At 43.1% G+C, this 17139-nt stretch overlaps 1 protein-coding gene and 1 long non-coding RNA gene across 4 annotated transcripts in view; one reads left to right on the top strand and one right to left on the bottom strand.

The window, feature by feature from the left end:
* Positions 1–14098, top strand: part of FBLIM1 (filamin binding LIM protein 1) — a 103496-nt gene extending 89398 nt beyond the window's left edge. For both annotated transcript variants that reach the window (XM_085609031.1, XM_085609030.1), the window contains exons 6-8: positions 1818–1996; positions 4760–4877; positions 12410–14098. In XM_085609031.1, the coding sequence (XP_085465157.1) occupies positions 1818–1996; positions 4760–4877; positions 12410–12523 (411 nt within the window). In that variant the 3' untranslated portion in view covers positions 12524–14098. The remainder of the gene's footprint in view (positions 1–1817; positions 1997–4759; positions 4878–12409) is intronic.
* The window catches only part of LOC146868146 (uncharacterized), a 205725-nt gene that overhangs the window by 89271 nt on the left and 99315 nt on the right, over positions 1–17139 (bottom strand). The window lies entirely within an intron of this gene.

The following is a 17139-nucleotide window of genomic DNA, read 5'->3' as shown; positions in this document are numbered from 1 at the left end:
TTGCAGGCTGCCAATGGGCTACCTCAATGAGTGAAATGCATTTAGTACCCAAAATGGAATGCTGTGATTGGCTACGGCTATTAGACTGCCAATAATGTTAGCACTGGGTACTGTTGTTTGCCTGCGTTTTTGTTTCAGTGGCAGACATTAAACAGTCAATGCGTTTATCTGCGATTTAGGGAACAGGTGCTAATCACCTTATCACCCACATGCTGTTGGGCTTTAACAGCTGTTATTTACTATTCCCCTTCTGCGTCCTCATCTTTGGCAAAGGCCCAAAACTGCACAGCAGGCAATCAACTGCAATTTACATACTCTGCAAAGGTTAACTATGGTTAACTCCCTGAGTTCGAGCAATAACGCTTAATTAGGTATGCAATAGTTATGTTAAAACATGTATTTATGTAATGCCGACGGCTGAGGATGGGTACTCTGGGCACAGAAAGATGAGTTGATGTTTTATTGGTGGTGCTGGTAAGTCTCGTCTGAATTCATCAAATCAAAACATCAAAATGCGAACAAGGCAGATGGTAGGAATGGGGCAGCTGAGGAATATGAAGGGCAGGGAGTTACGTCTCATGCCTTAGCATGAATAATACATGTCATGTTCATGTCCCAATGTAAATATATTAAAGGATTAATGTAGTGTTTAACTTGTTTTATCTATTATTATCAACGTAGTGCTAGTAGTGTTATGAATACAGTGTGTATATTTTAATGTTGTTATTGCGTTTTGCTGAAAACAATAAATGCATTTGGAATGGGTCATGAGATGCTGTAATAATCATGTTAAGTCTTGAAAAATGTGTTCAATGGTCATATCAATAAGGGTATTTATACATGGTCTATACTTCACCTTAAGTCCTGTTCTATAACTGCAAGCCTGGCTTTGAGAGTTGCATTTCCTGGTTTCCCATTGGTGCAACGTGAGCTCCTTTAATGGCAGTATTGGGATGAATTCTGAGCTGTCAGTTATGGTCTGATTGACAATGCCCTTATATATCAGTAGGGTGATAAGAAAAGAGAAATGCATTTGAATTATAGCTCAAAGCATGGCGCTTGTCCCAGAGGTAATCAAAAAATGTAAAAGTTAGCAAAGAAAGTTCTATATAGATACGTATTTAGACAAATGTGAAACTATAAGGTCATAAAACTGCCATAGGTGCGCCTTTCTGGAGCCATTTGTTTTTACAATTGGCATAAACAATAGTATCAATGAGTAACTTCAATGGATGTTCAAGGCCTTACTTGGCAGGATGGCGGAAAGATTTAATGCTCGCCTCCGACATCTGTTGTGATGTGCAGGTCACAAGTTTGAGCCCCAGCAAGGTGAACGTAGCCTTCCATCCTTCCGAAATCAATACATTGAGTGGCATTAACTTGGGAAATCATAGAACCTGTTATTTACAGCTATTAGAAACGACAGAAATGTTGTATGAGGCGTTATATAAAAAAAAGAAGCTACTAGTACTGATGGGGTTCTAAAACTGCAAAGTAATTTGCTTCGTTACAATGGCCATGCTGCTAGGATGTTCTGGAAATACACTTGGTATAAGTACGGTCTTCCTACATGCAAACTGGCTCTGGGACCTTATGCATTGTAGTAATAGAAACAATCTGTTTATCTAAATGATGCCTTGGTAATGTTAAAGTGCCTTCTAAATATATCAGAGCTTAACACAGACCAGTGTCCAACTGATGGTCACATAATTTTTGTAATCAGCTTCTGTAAACATATGTAACTTTTATATGGATACAGCATACAGTTCAGAACCTTTTGCATGTTACTCACCAGCTTCTTGTACTCCCGCACGTAGGACACACTCGATAAATGTGCCAAATGCCATGCAGTTATCCTGGACCATATTGTGCGTGCCATGGGGAGTGGCTATCACCCAGAGTGTTTCACATGTGTGGTTTGTCAGCGGAGAATCGCAGATGAGAGTTTTGCAGTAGATGACTACAACGAGATTCACTGCGCCGAGGATTACTACAGGTGCGTCAGAAGAAATTTGTATAAAGAGACAGGGGAATGTTGCTTCTCAGGTGAAACATGCTTCCCTGAGTGGAGCATGTGTTTAGTGTGAACAAGGGAACCCGCAAGGTAGGAAGGACCCGGAGTATCAACTAGTTATGAAAAACAATTGGTCCTTCAAATATTACAATTCAATTAACAATAAATATAGACCAGAATCAGTACTATACTGTATTAAAGATGTCCAGCTGGACACCTAATTTAATGAATCAAGGTAATTAGTCGTGATCAAACACAAGGTGATCAAGTGGGGCACAGTCCTGTATCCTACAAGAACAAACAGAAGACATTCACAAATAAACACACATTTTTTCAGGCAAAACAGGGAAAAGCTTTTCGCCAATACAAATAATCTGGGCAAGCTTTTTGAGTCAACAGCTGTTGCACTAGTTTTAACAAATCAGTTTAACGTGCAAGCTGTTAAAGTCGACGACGTTTCGATCCATAACTAGATACTTGGATCATCATCAGGACAAGGAGATTTGCAGGCCTGAAGTAATACGCCGCCTGGATCGGAAGCGTGGAGGTTCAGTCAGCGTGGGGAAGTAAAATGCGGAAGCGAAAATGGAATCCACGTGGTTTGAGAACCGCTGTAATGAGCGTTCTAAGTGAAGAGTCAAGGTTGCTTTTAGGAAGACCTTAATGACAGAATGGGCGCCGCCATGCATTGATGGCCAAGTAGAGTCTGATTTAGCAAAGCGCTGGCTTGGTGCCGATCACACTTTCAGCCGGTAGCGTGAGTAGGTTTTGAGTCGATCTCGAGCACAATCGCAGGGATTTATTGTCAATTGAATTGTAATGTTTGAAGGACCAATTGTTTTTCATAACTCCTAGAGTGGAGCAAGCACGAAAAGGGTGCAAGGGATATGGGGCTCACTGCATTGTAGAGAAGCTCAAGTAGGGGATAGAGCAAGCCTACTCAGGGAAGTCTATTCGGTTTAACATGGGTGGCTCCACAATTTTAGAGAACCTGGGGTAGTATGCTACATCAGAATACAATGGTTCGCTAGGAATTCAATCTCCATAATAACCACAGAGGAACTCGCTTCTCGTAGTATAAGACCGAGAGTAGATCTACTTTATACAATGCCATGGCATACAATATTTCATATTGTAGTATCAAATTACGTTTATTCTTGTAAAAGATCCAGTGCTCATGCTTGTGGTGAAGAAAAGTGCAGTGAGGAGAGAAGATATAAAAACTAAGAATAATGTAAAAAGCAGCCTGCTTTCAGATTATGATTTGGTACGATTGCCACTCTTGCCTGGTATCAAGGAAGGTGATCCTGTTGGTATAAGCACGAGCGTGCAATAGGGGGGCACAAAAGTGTCCTAGATATAATGGAAATGTACCTTAATTTTCATTATATTTAGGACACCTTTGTATTCCTACTCTTGCATCTCTTTAATCTTTAGATACCAGGTGCTCCTACTCCAGTCCTGATGATGACCTTTCATTAAACAAGGTCGAAACGCTGTTGACCATAGACCTATACAGACTCCCAGCATACTGTTAAAATAACCACAAAAAGGAGTCATGTCTTTTTAATTGTGATACACTTTGTCTTTGTATCTTCTCTCCTCAATGCACTTTTCTTCCCCACAAGCATGAACACTGGTTCTTTTACAAGAATAAACGTAATTTGAATCTACAATATGCACTGAATAAATTAATTGCAAAAAAAACCTGCCTATATTGTATGCCTTGGTATTGTATGAAGTAGATATACTCTTGGTCTTCTACAACGAGAAGCAAGTTCCTCTTTGTTTATTACAGAGAATAAAATCTTAGCGAACAATTGTTTTCTAATGTATGCTCAGGAAGTAGACAAGGTTCATTATAGAGTCTGTAGAACTTTTCCCGCTGCAGTAGTGGAAGCTTAGCAAGAGTGCCAGTTGAAGAAGCATCTTCTATGGAATAGGGAGCATGGCCATAGTCTACAGAGAAGGCTGTGCGCTGCATTGTAGAGAAGCTTGGCTCAAGTATAGAGGAAGCCTGCTTACTGCATTTGGGAAAGGATCATAAGATTGTCAGTAGAGGTTTGACCACTTCGGTAGTGGAATCTCAGAAAAAACCATCAGGTGAAGCATGTTTTATGGAGTGGGGGAAGCTTGGAAAGAGTGTATGAAGAAGGCTGCTCACTATGTAGTAAAGAAGCTTGACTAGAGTATAGAGGAGGCCTGCCTACTGCAGTTGGGAAAGGTTCATAAGAGTGTCTGTGGAATTTCTGCAAAACCATCAGGGGAAGCATGTTTTATGGAGTGGGGAAGCTTCAAAAGAGTGTATAGATAAGGCTGCTTACTACATTGTAGAGAAGATTGACTTGAGTAGAGAGGAAGCCTGCCTACTGCATTTGGGAAAGGTTGATTATAGTTTCAGGAAAATCTTGACCATTTCAGTGGTGGAAGCTCGCAAGACCATCAGGTGAAGCATGTTTGTAGAGTGGTGGAAGCTTGCTAGAGCGTATGAGGAAGGCTGCTCTCCGCAGTGTTGAGAAGATCGGCTAGGGTATCAGAGGAACCTTTACTGACTGCAGTGGGGGTGCTGGGATATCAGGATATGTCTGCTCACTGCAAGAGGGGAGGCTTGGCTACAGTATCAGAGGAAATGGGGTTGCTTTAAGTAGGAGCGAGTGACAGAAGGCATTCATGGGTTGTATTTACACATGGACTATGGGTGTAACATTTTATCACTTTGTTTCTGGGTGCCTTTTAACTCCGCAGGAAGTATGCGCCTGTTTGCAGTGTATGCCTCAACCCCATCATTCCCAAGGATGGCAAAGACTCCTACAAGATCGAATGCCTGGGCAAAAACTTCCATGAAGATTGCTACCGCTGTGAGGTAAGCTGGACTAAAATGGAATGTAAATATTCTTGCTAGGTATATGTACACACGCATGGTTGTGACCCTTGAGAAGTGAAATGGCACGATAGGCAGGCATTGATCATAGTTGATACATAACTGAATGAGTTCCATCTATTGACGGCGTTTTACAGGCATGTGTGTGTCAGGAGATTTCCACATTTCTATGTGAGTCCTTCTCTGTTACATAGCCAGGTAGGGGCACTACCTTAAAGGCATCCATAAGTGAGAGGTAAACTCTCACTTATTTCTCTCAGGAATGAGCCTTGAACGTCCAAGTGATCCATTTATGTTTTGAACACATGAGTGTGGAAAGAAGTCACGTAAGCCATATGTGAATTCACCATGACACCTCTGTCAAGTGTGAGGGATTATAAGCAAGGATTCATACTTCCACCAGGCAGATCTTTCCTCTGCCCACAGTGTTCTGACAAGCGTCCTTGGGGGGGCACTGAAACTTCTAGAAAAGGACCTTTGCTACCTGTATATGTTTTTCAGGTCTTTGCTAGCCAGAGAAGTGCTGTTGTGGGAACAGCAATACAAGCTACAAACATATTTTTACTGGGTTAGCAACATTTTCCTCTTGGTGTTACCTCTATGTGTGTGATTCTCTGCTTAGTTTTCCCCGTGGCTCAGGATGTTTGGACTGCCACTGTCACAAGAAATCAGGTTGAACCACTTTTGAACAAAAGGAATTTCTCTATGTGCAGTTAGGGCAAAGGCGTCATCGGTGCCTTTGAGGAGCCCTTCTAAAAGAGGTGGTTTATGTAGATATTGTAAGGTGGTACACAGGAGGAGATTTAGATGTGTGGACAACATATAGATTTCTTTGTAATAGAGGACCTGTGAGCACTGATGAATAATTATAACAGTTGTTGTACTGCTCTTTACATACATTATGTTACAGCATTCTAAACAGATTATTGCAGGTACCCTCTTTATTTACAATTCGAACGTGTGGAAAATGTACTGTTCACAGGGTAGTTCTATCCACAGTGTGTAGGTAAGCTTTGGGAATGTGTTGTTTTTGAACTCCTTAAGGAAAGGGGTTTCTCTGATAGGGCTAGGGAGGACATTCCTTTGTGGACAGATTGGAACGCTGTAGAATGCTTATGAACAACAAAAAAGTGCAGATTAGTAAGCCATAGCAAGTAAGCGGAGTGTGGCTTGTCACCAACTGAGAGAAGCAGGGTGCAGCTGATTTATGGTCAAGGTGAGTAGCCTCTGCTATGTCACATGCTTAGCTGATAGCTGCCACATCTCTCCCCCCCCCGCCCCCAAATTGTGGGCCAGTTCACGAAGGTTTCGCAGCGTGAATCTTTTCTGGATTCACATGCTGTGCATTATTCAGCCATCTAGTGGTTGAGTACGGAATTGTCACTAAAATCATATTTGTCCTTCTACTATTTTTGTATTTGTTGTCGTTGGGCGTCGACGTACCTCCATTTGGTGCACCTTGTGACGTTGTTGTGCTTTCTCCTGAAGTTCTCACCTTTGGTCACCATCTTCAGCTTCTTTTTTTCCACCACTGGGGCTGGATGTATGCAGGTGGATGTCCATTGACGGGAAGAAAAAAGTTATTGAAGAACCAGAGAAGAAAGAAGTAAATCTACACCGGAGAGAAGGAGTTATAGAGGGAAGATTACGTTCACATACATGTTGTTGTGAATTCACCCTAAAATGTTCGACTCCCTACCATAGGTACTGGAAGTAGGGGTAGCAGGTTGCTGCAGAAAAACCATGCTGGAGTTGAGACTGTAAATGAGCAATGAACATGCCTTTATTTATTTTATCTTCTTACACTCACCCGCAGTCAGAGATCTAGGTTGAATCCATTATCGTTCTTTAGCTCACTTCGACACCCCAGCCATAAGCAAATCAGTCTTGACCCTGTTCCTCATGGGAACAGTCCAGCCCGTACTGCCAAGCCAGGTCTTCCCTGGACCGGAAGGAAGCATCCTGGGACGGGTCTCAGGGTAACACCCCTCATCAGCCAGGCTAGCTGAATCCAGTAGCAAAGTGAGCAAGGGACCCAGGTCTGGGCATACCCTGCCAACTTAGAGCGAACAAAGCAAACACAAGGAGATGATGGACGGAGCGCTTAAACCTTTAAGACACTCACCCCCAGTCACAGATCTGGGTTGAATCCATCATCGTTCTTTAGCTCACTTCTCCATAGTAGTACAGACCCTGCCATATGCAAATCAGTCTTGACCTTGTCCCTCATGGGAACAGTCCAGCCCGAACTGCCATGCCAGATCTTCTCTGGACCGGAAGGAAGCATCCTGGGACCGGTTTCAGGGTAACACCCTTCATCAGCCAGGCTAGCTTGAATCCAGTTGCACAGTGAGCAAGGGACCCAAGTCTGGGTGCACCCTGCCAACTTAGAGCGCACAAAGCAAACACAAGGAGAAGGGGGATGGAGCCAGTGCTTAATTTTTTCTGATGCTTAGCACCGGCACTTATTTCTCAGGGCCGGGTCTACACTGTAGTCAAGTCCACATGCAGTGTAGGTAATAATTGGATGCGCATTCTGAGAGTAGGTGCCACCGTTCGAGTCTCTTCCCATTCTCGTGAACAGCTGATATTGCACATGATTGCATGCATGCGTAATATATTTAAAATTGAATGCAGTGGCTCTGCCGCCTGCCGAAATGTGAGCCACACACATCCAATTACCCTCAGAAACTGAAACTGCCTGGGCTGGGTCCCTGCCTCAGCGTAGGCCACCAACACCATCACACCCCATTTCCATTTTGCAGTCTTTCATTGGTAGCGCGCTTGGGTAATGCACTACCAATAAACGATTGCAAAATATATTATCCTGGTCCCGTCCCTTCTTGGCGAATCACGAAGTTTGTGCCCCGAATCGGACCAATGAGTAGTGCTTTTACCTGTGGTCCGCCCAGCATACTGCGCAGCTGCGGCGTTAATCATTATCCGACAACACAAGCAATCAGCGTGTGGTGCAGCAGGCCTCCTCCCTCGCAGATTAATTTAAACTAAAAAGGCTGTCCTGCAGTGCCAGTAAGTAATGCCTTTCACCAGAGTTATATTTGTCTACAATTTTAACATAGAAATGTATGATTATGCTAAACGTTTTATAGTGTGAGTCCCATGGCTGCAGCTCTTTCTTTACTGCTAATGGCTTTTAACTTTTGGAGCAAAATCTTTTTTCTAAAGTTAAAAGCTAGTAGCAGTGGCGGAAGAACTGCAGCCATGGGCCCCTCACGATAAAACGTTATTTAGCATAATAATCAATATGAATTGTAGACAAATTTAACATTGAACACTAGTACACAGCTGATGGCAGAAAAACACATCTATTTGAACGTGCCACTCGACAAAAAATTGCCTCGAGTGGCACGTTCAGGTAATCTTGTTTTTCTGTAATCAGCTGTGTGCCAGTGTTCAGTGTTAAATTTGTCTATAAAGCATTCAAATGGCTGATTGTGCTTAATAACATTTTATACTGTGTGGGGGTCATGGCTGCATCTCTTCCTCCACTGCTGCTGACTTAACTTTTGCGGCAAAAGAAGACGGGTGTACCACTCTGTTCTGGGTTTGAATTAGTGCTGGTGGAGTGCATCATTTATTCCCCTCCACATCTCAAGCAATGGTCTTTTCCCTGCCCTTCCATCTTACCATCCTTGATGTGATTATCTTTCATCAGACATGTATAGAGCAGCCTTTCGGTGCTTGATGGTAGGTGGACTATTGATTGATTTATTTGCAGTTCAATATATAGAGTGTACCAGACACAGGGGGGTTGAAGTGCTTCACAGGAGGAAACAAGTGGAAAGTTGCATTTCAACAGATATAAAAACCTGGAAGTATTAAACCTATACAGACAAAGTTCAATAGGAATGAACATCATCCAGGTATTATTTTTAGATTTTGGAGATAGTATTTGATTAGTAGGCAGTGGTGAAAATAGAATAAAATGTACTCCGTGATCACATAAATTGGAGGTAAAGGCTTACTTAAATGGTCATAGACAGGTTGCCTTTTAAAACGTGGGGTTAAGGCACCAGCTGCAGATCTCTTTGTGAACCCATCTTCCATACTGCTTGTATAATAGTAGTAAGATATCTCTGGCGGTTAAAGTGCTTACTGGAGAGATTGTTTGCAGACTAGGCAGGTTGGCTCATCATAAAATACCATAAAAGATTCATCTGTCTGTTGCAAAGCACAACCTCTAGCATGCAGGTCACAGGTTTGTGTTTCATGTAGACAGTTCAGGGGTTACTGCTATTGCTGCAGAGTTCCTTCTGTTGCCTACTTGTCACCAGTTACAAAACTTCTAATGTAGCTCAGCGAGTTATGAACCAACATCAAGGAGCTGCATGCTAACTGCACGGCATTTAGAGTTGAACCTTGCTCTTTTTCCCCAGTCTTTCGTAATTGCTTATAGAATACAAAGCCAGACTAAACTATATGCCCAGTGCTTAATTTGAGCCAGTGGTTTCTGGTGCTCAGCACCGGTACTTACTTAATTGTCAACACTTATGACAGTCTGCACCATGGTGGCACTGACTTTCTAATCCAGGGATGAGCACAACAACAGATGTTTATTAATTCAAGATATATTAAAAATGACTTTTACAAGAGCTCAAGCTATACTTAGAGCGTTGAGGGCCTGGAATAGTCTGAATTGTCAAACTTTTAGGAGTGTGATGGTTAACAGTTTTGGTACTGTCAGGGGCGGCGCTGGCTGGAGCAATGTGTGGCACTAGCTGCAATGGCCTCTTGGTGAGAGCCCCGGCACTTATTTTTTTACAAAATAATTACTGGCTGGAGCCCTGAAACTTTTCAGATACTCACCCCCAGTCACAGATCTGGGTTGAATCCATCATCGTTCTTTAGCTCACTTTGCCACCCCAGTGCAGACCCTGCCATATGCAAATCAGTCTTGACCCTGTTCCTCGTGGGAAGAGTCCAGCCCGAACTGCCAAGCCAGGTCTTCCCTGGAGCGGAAAGAAGCATCCTGGGACCAATTTCCGGGTAATACCCCTCATCAGCCAGGCAAGCTTGAATCCAGTGGCAAAGTCGGCAAGGGACCGACGTCTGGGGGACCACTGCCTGCTCTTGGAAAATGAAAAGAAAACATTTCTTTATACGCAGCCCGTTTTCTTTGAAGAAAAATGGGCAGCATTGGTATTGCTTTATTTAAAAGCAATCACAAACATGATGGTCTGCTGACCCCAGTAGGCCACCACACCCATGATTTTAGTGATTCCTAATGGGTCGCAAATAGAGACCTACCTCATTATTATTCATGAGGTAGGTTGATTTGCGACCCCCTAGGAATCGCTAAATGAAACTCATGGAGTTTCATACATTAGGAATGGCAGTTGCCTAACTGCGATTCGCAGAAAATCGCAAGGTGGTAATCGCTATTCCTAATATTGATACATGTGGCCCTTAGTCCTTTCTATTTGTACAAACTGTAAATTAATGTTCCCTGAATAGTTCCATTTTGAATGTTTTTAGACCAATTCACTAAGACATATACAACTATATGAAGTACTACTGGAAGAGTGCATCTTCATATTCTCATAAATGTGTTTGTGAACTGGTCCCAGGGTGTGTAGATGTCTAACTGGATGGCTGTCTAGGCAAATTAAAGACGATCCGTGTAACAACATTGGGAATTTTGTAACAAGGAACAAATGCATGCTGGGCAGTGCCATGAGTAGGCTACTGCAGTTTTACAGTTTGCCAAAAATCAATCCATTGATAAAGCATCTGATCATTCCAAATGGGAGTATTGTCAGATTTTTTTGTATGTTGAGCAGTTAAAAATGGACAGCTGTGGTGGAGATTATGAATGACACAAGACGAATGCTAGAATTGAATAGTACCCAAAGTTTTTAGTTGAGGATGGAGATGTCTGATTGCCAGGAAGCATTAAAAGAGCAATTAGAAAAGTAACGGGAAAACCATTCAAGTGTTTTTCTAGACCTTTACAGGTGGGTTATAAGCATGGTAGAGTGGTTGACCCATGCATGTGTCTACGAAAATGACATGGGCAAATTTTTCTTTTTATTTTCTAATGTGCGTTAGATCAGTAAATAAAAAGAATTTTTTTTAGCAAAAGCATTTTTATTTTTATATTTTGAAGCAGGTGGATAGAAGCAACACAGAGGTTCTGTGTTGGGGGTAGTAACGCAGAGGGCCTGGAGCAATGGAAGTAACGTGGAGGGTGGCAGTGGGGAGAAGCCACACGGACTATGAAGGAAGGAGAACGGAGGGTGGAGGGAGAAGTAATCCACAAGGAGAGAGGGCAACATGAATTATAGGTGGAGAAAAGAAGCACACAGGTGAGAGAGAGCAACATGGAACTGGGGGAGAATCACAAGGGAATGAGCGCATTTCGGTGGGAAGGCAGGGGAGAAGCACATGAATGAGAGAGAACCACACGGAGAGGTGGAGGGGAGAAGATAAGTACACAAGAGAGGCAGCTGGAAAACAAAGCACTTCAATGGAATGTTTAACAACAATAAAAAGTAGTGCTTGAAACATAAGCTGTGGGGTACACAAGTAATAAGGTCATGCTCCAGGGAAGAGACAAACACAATAGGAGGAAGGAAAGGCAGCACAAGCTAACAAATAAAAACCAAGAAAATGAGAGTGACAGTAAAGCCAACCATTGGTAAGAAATGGGTGGACTCTAAGCCCATTGTAAGCTGACAATAGGCCTTTTCACAAGCATACAGCTTGTGCGGTCTGGTCGGCGAGACCTATAAATGGGACTCTAATTACTGGTCAGTACTTAGATAGAGAGGAGGATGTTAAATGTTCTTTTTTATATGGGCAGTATCAGAAATCCTTTTGTACGTTTTGGGCATTCAGGATACTGGGCAGTACTTAGATGAAGATGTTAAATGTTCTTATTTTTTATGGCCAGTACCACCATCCATTTGTAAGTTTTAGGCTTTAGGGATGTTGTAGTACTTAGATCGAATGGATCTTGAATGTTCTTTTTCATACAAGCAGTATCACCATACTTTTGTAAGTTTTAGGCATTCGATGTGACCTCTAGATCAAAACACCACTTTGGTCAAGCGATGCTAAAGAAATATTTTTTAGCTAGTGTCATTATCTGCTGCGTGCCCCTTTTTGGACTAAACATTCTATGGAATCTTCCCAGTTAAATGAGGAGGGCTGGATGAGGTATGAAATGTAACATAACTCTTGAACCCCCTACCCACTTCCCTCTCTATGTTTCACATGCCATGCACGCTCTTTGTCTATGTAGACAGTTTTCTGGCTTTGTCGTGTGCGGAGAGAAAAGGAAGTGAATTATAAGGAAGCTGTTGCATGCTTCGCAGTGGGCCCTGGGCACTGAAACAACCATGCTTGTCCGTGGACTTCCAATAATTGGGGAAAAATTGGAGAATAACGTGCCAAAAGTCTCGATAAAGGGGGTCTGGAGACCAGAACTGTAAGAATTGTAACGTTAAGGAATTTGTGTGCAGTGTTAACGTGTTGTCTTCCTTCTCATGCAGAAATGTCGAATCATGCTTTCAGTGGAGCCGACGGATCAGGGATGTTTCCCTCTGGAGAGTCACATCCTCTGCAAGAAATGCCACTTGGCATGGGACAGAGAATCCTCCTGCTGAAGCCAGACCCAGCGCTGAGTGGGATATCACAATGCTGGCCATCCAAAGTGGACATGGCACCATCCTAGCAGCGCATCCAATTCTCCACGGACAAGTTTGGCTGCCAGCTGTTAAGCGACTTACATTTTTTACTCTGTACTTGAAACCCCTGCAAAAACTCTGTCTTGAAAATCCGAAAGGGAGAGAATTGGGAAAGAGTTTGGGCTGGCCCTGAACTACCAGGGAACGACCAAAGAGGACAGGAGAGCCAAAGGCACAAAGCAAAATGCATAGATTTGTGCAAAGGAAGTATCTGAAAGATCGGACTTTGGGTGGCAGGTTATGAGGTGCCTACTCTCTGCCTTCACTGTCTTTCGATCTGCAGTTGTGTTGCCTGCCTACTATATCCGTATCCAAGTGTCCATGATGTCATGGTGAAGCCAGAAAGGACAACGATGGATGCCGACCACCACCTTTATCTAATGTGTTGAGAATGATAAACCATGATTGTTAAAGGTTTTTTGGGGGGTTCTTTGGCAATAATACAAAAATGCATGTTTGTTGAGACAAATTTTGGACTTTGAGAAGCCATTTTATTGTCTATTGGCAGAAGATGATAGTCCTGTGATCTTGCATGTTCTCACCGTCCTGTTAATGCCAGGCAGACTCTCCAGGTGCAAGGACTGGGCTCTTAGAAATGCATCTTAATAAGTCCCCCATCCCTTCTTATCCGATCTAAGACTATACTCGGGGACAATAAGGCAAATGGCATCCCCCTCAACCAGACTCTGATGTACCATGTACCACAAAGTATTCAGAACAATAATTACTGACAGTGTCCGCCACCAGAATCCTAAAATACTAACTTGGCTAACCTATGCCAGAGGTACTCACCAGGTACTGGGGAGTGTCCACTGAGGTGTCTCTTCTTTCTTCAAAATAAAACGACCACGACTAGTCAAAGGATTATTCTGTGTGAAACTATAACCACCAATCCCAGGCACAAATATGCCCTGTGCCAAATTGTAGCCACCATGAGTCACTAAAACTCCCTGTGCCGTATGCAGCCAGAATGCATAATGAATGGGGTGTCCCCACAAACTTTGAGGTGCACTGAGCCAAAATGCAACCAGCAGGATCATTCTTTGGTTAACATCGTCTCATATTCTGCTTTCATATATGTATAAAATTACAATGTACAGGACATATACATGATCGATACTTGAGGTAATCATTTGTATATTTTAAGGCACAACATGTACCACAAACTCTACATTCTTTATTCGGTGCCAGGTTTGGGGCAAGGCTAGACCAGGGAGTTGCCTATTCAGCTAGAAGATGAAGGTTTCCAAATTGCCCTTAAAATCAGCAATAAATAAAAGGCGTCCCATGGCCTATGGCGTTGTGGTCTGTGTTTGGGGTGGAGGGCGGGGAGCAGGGTCAGGTGAAGATGTGGACAGTAAAATCTAATTTTCCACAATGGCAAAAATGCTTGGCAAAGTTGTAAATCTTTAAATGACACGCAGATTTCAACGTAAAGGTTGTTTTTTTTTACCGCATCGAATAAATAATGGCTTATTCTGCCTAAAATAAAAACACAAAGACGCTGTTTAATATGACTGTAAACAGAGGGCGTTGCTGGGCTCTGAGGACATTGGGGGGAGGTGGTGAATGGGGCCTGTGGGACTGTGCTTTTGCTTTACTTGTGGGGATGGGAAGCGCTCACTTCTGGAACTAGCACTCTTTCTACAAAAGACATCTTGGCATGAAGGAATAAGAACGGCCTGAAATTAAATGCAGAGAAAACGGAAGTCCTGTTTTTTAGTCAAGCGCCCCCTCCTTCACCCATTCTTTGGTGGCCTTCAGAACTGAACCCACCCCCCTCAGAATCAGCCAGGAATCTGGGAATCAGGCTGGACAAGGAGCTCTCTTTCTCCGCCCAGATACGACATATCTCATCCACTTGCTTTTGGAAGATGAGGGCAATAAGGAAATTCTTACTCTTGCTGCCGGAGGAATATCGGAAGACAGTGGTCCATGCTTTAGTCACGTCTCACTTGGACTATGCACATAGCCTATACTTGGGGCTACCTGCATACTTATTGCGAAGGCTACCAATTATCCAAAACTCTGCTGTAAGGCTAATCAGGCAGGTACCTTTGCGCCACCACATCTCTCGCACTTGAAGCAACTTCAATGGCTCCCTATAATCAGAAGGATAGAATTCAAGTCACTGATCCTTACATTTAGGGCCACCAGAAGCTTGGGCTCTAGGTACCTCCAAAAAAGGCTGCAGCTGTACCATCAAAAACAAGTCTTGAGATCCAACAATCTGCGACTACCGTAAAGTGCAACTGGGCGGTAGATCTTTTGCGGTGCAGTCTTTTAAAACTATGGAACTCACTCCCACTCCATCCGTGCCTGCTAAAATCACAAACAGAATTCCGGAGAGCTTTAAAAAACTGGCTCTTCAGGCAGGGATAGTGGGCCCACAATGCAGCACTCAGCTAGCGCCAGGACACCACCGCCGAGGTAGCGGTTGCGCTTTAGAAAATCTCAATCATTCAAATGAGTATATGTTCTGTTACCGGAAATTCTGCCCTTGGATAGTGTTCAAGAATTAGCAACCATTCAACACATCTTAGGGTTTTCCATTATCACACCAACTCTAAACCAGGCCCAGAGTATTCCTTTACTTTAAGCCATGGCAGGTACAGTCATGTTGTCCGCGCAGGTTCCTTGTATGAAGAAATAAAATATTATTATACCCTATTGATCCTGATCTAGCGATCTGGGACTAATAATCTTCTACAGACAAGGCCAATTTCATTACCCAACAGGTCCCTTCATGCTGGGTTAGTGAATTACTAAACAAATTACCACATTTACCAAAGACCAAATTGTATCTTTATTCAGTGGCGTAACGAAACTGGAGGGGGCCCCCCTGCAAGGTACGTGGAGGGGCCCCCTCCAGGCTCAATCAGGAGCTCTCCAGTCGGAGTATTGTGCTGAGGGGACCCCCTGGAGCTTGGGGGCACCACCGCACAGCGGGGCTGCGGGGGCCTGTATTACGCCCAGTCTTCATTTCTAATATACCAATTATGGCGATGCAATGTTTATATAGTTGACAGGGTTTGGCAAACTAATTCCTAGTTATAAAAATACTCCTAAAACTAAATAAACACCTTTAATAAAGACAGACTCATTTATGTATTTATAATGATGTATCTAAATAGTGTCAAATAAATGCTCATTAGTACTAAATACAGTACGAATCATAGATCATCACTGAGTAACAATATCGGAGAAATAATGACAAAAAATACATCTCAAACTGACAGTGCATAAAGGAGCGGAAAGGCGAAGAGACAATAGGTTCAGAGACAAATTACATTTGCAAATGTTTATGCAAATTCAGTTTTCTGACTATGGGTTTTCCATTATCACCCAATTCTAAACCAAGCCCAGAGTATTCCTTTACTTTAAGCCATGGCAGTTACCGTCATGGTGTCCGCGCAGGTTCCTTGTATGAAAAATAAGCTATTATTACACCCTATTGATCCCATATTAGAGCCTTTGGCTTAATAGAACACCCATCACACAGTGTCTCGGAAAACCCTCAAATTTCAGACAAGTATAGTCTCATTCACAAAAACACATCTCATACTTTGGCAATTGTTGGATATGAGTCTCACACCTTGAAGCACAGTCTTTGGAGTACAATCTCAAAGAAATGTCCACTGTATGACTGACTAATGTATTGTAAGTCTAATTGTATTTATATTATGTATGTATCCAAGGAGCGCAGCCTAGCTCAGTGTGTGTCAGTCTCACACGGTGGAGCAGCCTCACTCACGGGGCATGCATCTCACACCTAGGAGCAGATTTTTGAATGGAGTTAACATATTACAATCATTATTATTATATTCGAACATCCGTTTTTTGTCCAAACAAGTCTCGCTCCTCTGGAGCTATGCATATTGATATCTTTCCTTAACCTTACTATTGACTGGTTTGTTTGGCAGATGTCCACTCCAGAGTACACCTGGGGCAGCTCCTCCATTAAGGTGGAGGAGCGTCGCCCCACTAATTAAAATGCCCCAGAGATAAAAAAATTTATGCTAATACAGTTAATGTATTTCCATTTTTTTTTTCAATAACCCCGCCACGAGCCAAGCGTCAGGAGTGCGGAACAGCTGCTGACTGGCAGCAGCAGAAAGAGGTTCCGGGCATGGCACTTATGTTTAAAGTGCGCATGTCCCTTTGGCTGGCCATCTTGCGCTGGCTAGCCAGACATGCACACTTTAAACCTCTCAAACCAGCTATCTTGTGCACCTAGCTAGATTGAGACTGAGCAAACGCCTCCAGTGCTCTTTGGAGCGATGAGCAAGCCTGCTCCATCCAATCCTGGCGTTGCTTTCATGCTGAGAGCAGCGCTGGGATTGGTTAGGGGAGTAGCCTGGGGCCCGCACTGGAGGAGTGAAGAACACCGGACAGGAGCACAGACGTGCCGCAAATGAGGTGAGTTTCCTTTTCTTTTTTTTAATGTCTTAAATGTATTTAATGTGCACCAAATCGCCAACATACATTACATTACCGTTTTAAAGTTACGATAATGTAATGCATGTCGGCAATCT

Source organism: Triturus cristatus, chromosome 1_2 (assembly GCF_964204655.1).
Source record: "Triturus cristatus chromosome 1_2, aTriCri1.1, whole genome shotgun sequence".
Lineage (NCBI taxonomy): Eukaryota > Metazoa > Chordata > Amphibia > Caudata > Salamandridae > Triturus > Triturus cristatus.
The sequence above is the reverse complement of the archived record's forward strand: the minus strand, read 5'-3'. Positions and strand labels throughout refer to the sequence as shown.